Source organism: Phialemonium atrogriseum (assembly GCF_030411735.1).
Source record: "Phialemonium atrogriseum strain 8032-3 unplaced genomic scaffold QBC33scaffold_5, whole genome shotgun sequence".
NCBI lineage: Eukaryota > Fungi > Ascomycota > Sordariomycetes > Cephalothecales > Cephalothecaceae > Phialemonium > Phialemonium atrogriseum.
This window is the reverse complement of record NW_026848142.1, coordinates 448,069-454,244: the sequence shown is the minus strand read 5'-3', so window position 1 is coordinate 454,244 and position 6,176 is coordinate 448,069. Positions and strand designations below refer to the sequence as shown.

At 54.5% G+C, this 6,176-nt stretch overlaps 3 protein-coding genes across 3 annotated transcripts; 2 read left to right on the top strand and 1 right to left on the bottom strand.

Annotated features, from left to right (window-relative positions):
* The first annotated feature begins 405 nt into the window (after positions 1–405).
* On the top strand, positions 406–1,492 carry QBC33DRAFT_529653 (uncharacterized protein). Its single transcript, XM_060427162.1, has 2 exons — positions 406–762; positions 848–1,492. Exons 1-2 carry the CDS (start codon positions 574–576, stop codon positions 1,271–1,273), a joined length of 615 nt encoding a protein of 204 aa, XP_060286152.1. The 5' UTR covers positions 406–573; the 3' UTR covers positions 1,274–1,492.
* QBC33DRAFT_529649 (methylthioribulose-1-phosphate dehydratase) lies at positions 1,227–2,746 on the bottom strand. Its single transcript, XM_060427161.1, has 3 exons — positions 2,335–2,746; positions 1,707–2,228; positions 1,227–1,603 (listed from the first exon to the last, which is right to left on the bottom strand). Exons 1-3 carry the CDS (start codon positions 2,484–2,486, stop codon positions 1,501–1,503), a joined length of 777 nt encoding a protein of 258 aa, XP_060286151.1. The 5' UTR covers positions 2,487–2,746; the 3' UTR covers positions 1,227–1,500.
* Positions 2,747–3,421: 675 nt separating this feature from the next.
* QBC33DRAFT_529646 (Calreticulin-domain-containing protein) lies at positions 3,422–5,957 on the top strand. Its single transcript, XM_060427160.1, has 4 exons — positions 3,422–3,914; positions 4,007–4,286; positions 4,352–5,136; positions 5,205–5,957. Exons 1-4 carry the CDS (start codon positions 3,783–3,785, stop codon positions 5,703–5,705), a joined length of 1,698 nt encoding a protein of 565 aa, XP_060286150.1. The 5' UTR covers positions 3,422–3,782; the 3' UTR covers positions 5,706–5,957.
* Positions 5,958–6,176: the final 219 nt, after the last annotated feature.

The following is a 6,176-nucleotide window of genomic DNA, read 5'->3' as shown; positions in this document are numbered from 1 at the left end:
TGTGCTGATCTCTAATAAATAACTCTGGATTGTTGCTTAGCGCGGCAGCTTCGTCTCGTGGATATGGTCTGGTAACTTATTCATTCTCTATTCCAATTATTAAAAAAACAAAACAATTATGATTTGAGAGATACAGGAAGAAGACTTAGGTAGGTGCCTATATACCAGATACTGATACAGGAGGAAACCCCCTTCTGAATTTTAAACTTGTTTATGTACTTATTTCTATACCCAGTCATGATGGTTTTGCGCCAACGAATGCTCCAGCTCACGCTAGCAAGGGTTCGTCGATCGATTAATACGGTAGAGTATTGCTGCCAAGGGATTCAGGTACCCCTACACGAGTTGTGCACGTCCAATTCCAGTCCGCCTCTTGTTGTTATTTATTTCCCTTCCTCGCCGCCCCATCTCATAAGTTGTGTCTCTCTTCTCCCCTTTACCTAATAATTCCTGCCAGTCCTCGTCTCGTCGCAACCCCACACTCGTTCACAGCTATATTCTTCCTGTTCAGACTCTCGTTGAACTCGTAACCTTATTAATAACACCCTAATTCAACCTATCATCACCCCCAAGATGCGTTTCGCCCCGATCTTCCTCGCCGGCTTCGCCGCGCTCGCCGCCGCTCAGTCTGCCACTGACGCCTCCGCGCCGACTTCCGTCAGCTCTAGCGGCAACGCTCAGTCCTCGGAGCAGGCTGCGATCAACAAGTGCCTGGAAGCCTGCGCCGATGGCGACGTGAACTGCAAGGCCAAGTGCATTGCTGTAAGTCTTGCTCGGGGGGAATTGACCCCCTCCCAAGCTTGCCATACTAGATGGGTGCCTCCGTGCTAACACTCTTCCGCCCTAGGTCCCCAACCCCTCCGACTCCCAGGTCAACGCCACCAACGAATGCGTTGCCGGCTGCGACCAGGGCGACGGCTCTGCTGCCGACTCCGAGAAGTATGCCAAGTGCGTCAACGACTGCATTAGCAAGTACTTCTACACGCCCAACAGCGGCACCCCTTCGTCTGGCTCCGGCTCCGGCTCCGGCTCCGGTTCGGGCTCTGGCTCTGGCTCTGGCTCCGGCTCTGGCTCTGGTTCGGGCTCTGACTCTGGCTCTGGTTCGGGATCCGGCAGCGGTGCTGATGCCACTGGTACTGGAGGAAGCTCCGCCTCCAGCACGGCCACTGGCACTGCGGCTGCGAAGACTTCATCCGTGGCTGCAGGCAACGCCGTGGTCGGCGGTTCGGCCGTTGGTTTGTTGGGCTTCTTGGCTGCGTTCCTTGCCCTTTGAGTCATACAATTCTATTGTGATACCTCATGGTGGGGGATGGAAGGTTGGAACGACGGTATGACGGATGGCAGAAGGTCAGGCGGGATTGGTTCATAATGGCTGGAGTGATCAGGGACAATCGGGAGATACCTTGGATATTTAGGTAATCAATTGAAATGGGCGCGCTGGCGATCCGTGTACAACGTCAAATCTACTCTGCGCATGTTTTCAACCCTCTACTTGCTGCCTCATGGCTGCTGTGCTCTCTGTGGTACCACGGGTTCGATGTCTGTCACCCAGGGGAGTCGCAGCTTCTCCATCTCTACTGCGAGCTGGAAAAGATAATCTAGACTGTATAGGGATGGAATGTCAGCAGCGAGGATTCGCCCTCCTTGCCAGAGGGGCTCCCGAGTATTCCAAGCGACAGGGTCGAGACGGAGGAGCAGTTACGTACCTCTCGCACTGAGTCTTCGCCTTGTGCACCGTCTCGCCCCAGACATAGACGCCATGCCGCCGCACCAGGACGGCGTAGGTGTCGGGATATTTATCCATCGCCTCCTCGAGAAACTCGGTGAGGTCCTCCTCGTGGGCGGTGTTCTCTATGACGGGGATCCTCAGGGTGTCGTGGTAGCCCAGGTTCCCGGCCTTGTCGAAGCCGCGCCCGAAGCCCTTGATCTGCTCGACGTTATTGATGAGGAACTCACGGTCGCGGCCGGGCCCCCGGGTCTCGAGGATGAGGGTGAGCAGCACGGCCCACTGCGAGTGGGTGTGGATGCAGCAGCCGGCCCGCCTCTTGGCGAAGGCCGCCAGGAACAGCGGGGTGCACTGCGACGGCCGGAGCTGGGGCGGGCTGCGCAGATAGACGCGGTTGCGCCGGTCGAGCGAGGCGGCCTGCGCGGCCAGCGAAAGGACGTAGATGTCGGATGCCTTCATGAGCTCCTTCTGCACCCCGGACGGGGCAATATACACAAGGTCACTAGTAGGGGTGCCATGTCATGTCAGAGCAGTCTGCTACGCCGGATGCATGTTGGATGCCCGGATGGTGTTTTGATGGGCGGCGATAAAAAGCAAGAGATGACTACCCTTCGCGGATGGAGCATCCTCCTCCTGTCCCCGTCACCCACCCCAGAGTCCAGAATTTGGCGCATAGGGAAGGAATCAGGTTCGCAGGGTGGCTGGGGTTGTCGGACTGGACCAGATGGTCGTTCTTGCCGTCAGCCAATACCGCGGCCATTTTGGGGTCAACGTTATGCGGGGTCCTGAGGTGCTCGAAGAGCCGAAAAGGAAAGCTGGCTTCAAAGAAAAACCGGTTGACGGCCGAGCCAATTGAGCGTCAATTGTAAGGGTTCTCCGGAGTAAGCATGTAACAAAGGCCGTATTGATAGAGGCTATTTCCAATGAGGCTAAATTTTGGTGCACGAGAAATTGCGAGAGAAAGCTTCCATTGGATGCCAGATGCGGCTCGACGATCATGGTTAACTAGGTAGGTTGTTACCCACTATTCACATTAAGAAAGTCCCGCTCCTCATTTCTGGTTCACCTATATCCGCAGTTTGCCCACGTGTTCTCAATTCAACTTGTCTGTGAATCTGTGATGCCACAGCTGTACACTAGAGTCCGGAGTAGGCCCGGCTCTTATACCACTTCACAATTGCTTGTAGTCCTGAAGATGGTGCAAGGAGCTCTAGCTGTTGGCTTGTCATGTTGAAAGCAAGTGGCGGCTGGAGTGGCCTGGCATCAAGCAAGCTTGGTGGACTCTGTCGGGTCTATATATCTGTTGAAACTTACGCCATTTCTGCTTCAATGCAAATCCTAGGGTGCCTTAACATGGGGATGCATGCCTAAGGTGAAGAAGGCTCCAGTTGAGTGTCCAACAAGAAGTTTAACCTGATGGCTTCTCTCCCTTTGTCACAGTTGTAGCAAACAGTAGCTTCCCTAGGCTCTAAAGACCATAAGGAAACACATGTTGAATGCCAGGCCAAGGATAACATGCCAGTGACTACCTGAGTGAGTTCAGAGTCCTTTGCATGAAGTCAAGCAAAGACTTCGGCCTTGTGGAAGTTTCGACGGCTTTCCTCAAAATCATGGGTTTCGGATTTTCGGGGTAGTGCCGCCCCACTGATCACACCACGTACCCTTGTACCTCGATGGCCCCACTTTGGAGCTCAAAGATGCGGGCACTCACGGTACTTCCCTACCCCAACTTGCAGCCAGTAATGGCCGCCCAATAATTTCTGGCCCAGCTTCACTGTGCTTGCTCACCCGAAAAGAGGACACGTTGAGTGACCACATCTCTCTTCTACCGGACTAGAAAACCACCCATCACCCCGACCTCCCAATCTTGATCTTGGGAATTTTCTTTTTCTTTCCTCGAGCTCTGGGAGCAATCATTCATTGTGAATAACCTCTCTCAATTGTCTCCGTGGACGGCGCTTTGTTCCTCTACATCCATACCTTCTGTCGCCGCCCTTTCACATCCCCCATCCCGACTGATCGTCTTGCTGCTTGAGAACAGCAGCTTGCTGTCATCATGAAGTTCAACGCTGTGGCAGCTGCCGTTGGTGCAGCCCTTCTTGCCGGCAGTGCCTATGCCGATGATGCTCAGAAGGTCATCAAGGACGAGGCCTCGGCCGCTGAGCCCGTTCCCACGCCCACCTTCACTGTAAGCTCACTTTTTCCCAAAGCTCACTTTTTCCCATCAAACTTCAATTGCATCCTTTCTCGATGCATTGCATGTTGACTTATTTTCCACAGCCTACGAAGCTGAAGGCGCCCTTCCTCGAGCAGTTCACCGAGGGCTGGGACAAGCGGTGGAAGGCCTCTCACGCCAAGAAGGACAGCTCTGATGAGGAAGAATGGGCCTTCGTTGGCGAGTGGTCGGTTGAGGAGCCTACCGTCTACAAGGGCATGGAGGGTGACAAGGGCCTTGTCGTTAAGAACGTCGCTGCTCACCACGCCATTTCTGCCAAGTTCCCCAAGAAGATTGACCCCAAGGGCAAGACCTTGGTTGTCCAGTATGAGGTCAAGCTTCAGAGTCAGTCCCCAAAGTTTATCTGAGCCACACGAGATTTCGCATTGCTGACTTGCAAAACCCTACAGATGGCCTTGACTGTGGTGGTGCTTACCTGAAGCTCCTGCGTGATACTAAGGCTCTTCACCAGGAGGAGTTCTCCAACACTACCCCATATGTCATCATGTTTGGGCCCGACAAGTGTGGCCACACCAACAAGGTGCACTTCATCTTCAACCACAAGAACCCCAAGACCGGCGAGTATGAGGAGAAGCACCTGTCTTCCCCTCCTACTGCTCGCATTGTCAAGACTACCGAGCTCTACACTCTCATCGTGCACCCCAACAACACCTACATTATCCAGCAGAACGGCGAGCAGGTCAAGACGGGCAGCCTTCTGGAGGGTTTCGCCCCAGCTGTCAACCCGCCAAAGGAGATCGATGATCCCAAGGACAAGAAGCCCGAGGACTGGGTTGACGAGGCCCAGATCGCCGATCCCGAGGCCAAGAAGCCCGAGGACTGGGATGAGGATGCGCCGTTTGAGGTTGTCGATGAGGAGGCCACTATGCCTGAGGATTGGCTCGTTGATGAGCCCATTACCGTCTCTGACCCCGAGGCTGAGAAGCCCGAGGATTGGGATGATGAGGAAGACGGTGACTGGATCGCCCCTACCATTCCCAACCCCAAGTGTGCCGAGGCTTCTGGCTGTGGCCCGTGGACCAAGCCCATGAAGCAGAACCCCGACTACAAGGGCAAGTGGACTGCGCCCTTCATCGACAACCCTGCCTACAAGGGTGTCTGGGAGCCTCGCAAGATCAAGAACCCCAACTATTTCGAGGACAAGACGCCTGCCAACTTTGAGCCCATGGGCGCTGTACGTCTCCCCGTCTCATACTCCCCAAGTTGAATTAACGTGGCGACTGACTGACCTCTCCTACGCAGATCGGTTTCGAGATCTGGACCATGCAGAACAACATCTTGTTCGACAACATCTACATTGGCCACTCTGTTGACGACGCCGCCAAGCTTGCCGAGGAGACCTTCTTCCTCAAGCACCCGATCGAGGAGCTCGCTGAGCTCGCCGACAAGCCCAAGGAGGAGGATAAGCCCAAGTCGCCGTCCGACCTCAAGTTCTTGGATGACCCGGTCCACTACATCAGGGAGAAGCTCGACCTCTTCCTGACCATCGCCAAGAATGACCCCATCCAGGCCATCAAGTTCGTCCCCGAGGCTGCCGGTGGCATCGCCGCCGTTCTGGTTACTATTCTCGCCGTCGTTGTCGGCCTCGCTGGTTCGGGTAGCTCTGCTGCCCCGGCTGCCAAGAAGGTTGCCACCGATGCGAAGGACAAGGCCAAGGAGGCTGCGAGCAAGGCCGCATCAGCGACCGGTGCCGATACCTCAAAGGCAGACCTTAACAAGCGCAACACCCGGAGCCAGTCGTAAGTGGCTAGCGGTGATGTGGGAAGGCGGGACAGACGGGGGGGCAGTAATTCGGTAGTTAGCAAAAATGGGTTGAGATGGATTTGACATGACAAGGGTTGAGCTGCGGTTCAATGGCACCATTGATTTGCAACGATGTCTGCTTTCTTTTTATCTCTCTTTTTCTCCTCCTTTTGCTAGTACGTAACACAACTGCAATTGGAAGGCGCAGGTGTACCTCTAGGCGCGGTCAATAAATCTTTTTATTCCATGTTTTATCGGCAATTGGTGGTACCCATTGGTACTTTTTTGTGACCGCCAGAATGCTGCCAGCGGACGTGCATGGTCGGGCTATTGGGCGCCCAGATTTTGAATTGAAAAGAGACAGAGTCTCCCCCGCTCTTGGCTAATCCAACACCACATCTCCTTCTACTTTTACAGACAAGTTTTGGGATCAAACGTTTCTTGAAAAGGTTCCTAGAGAGCCTCTTGATC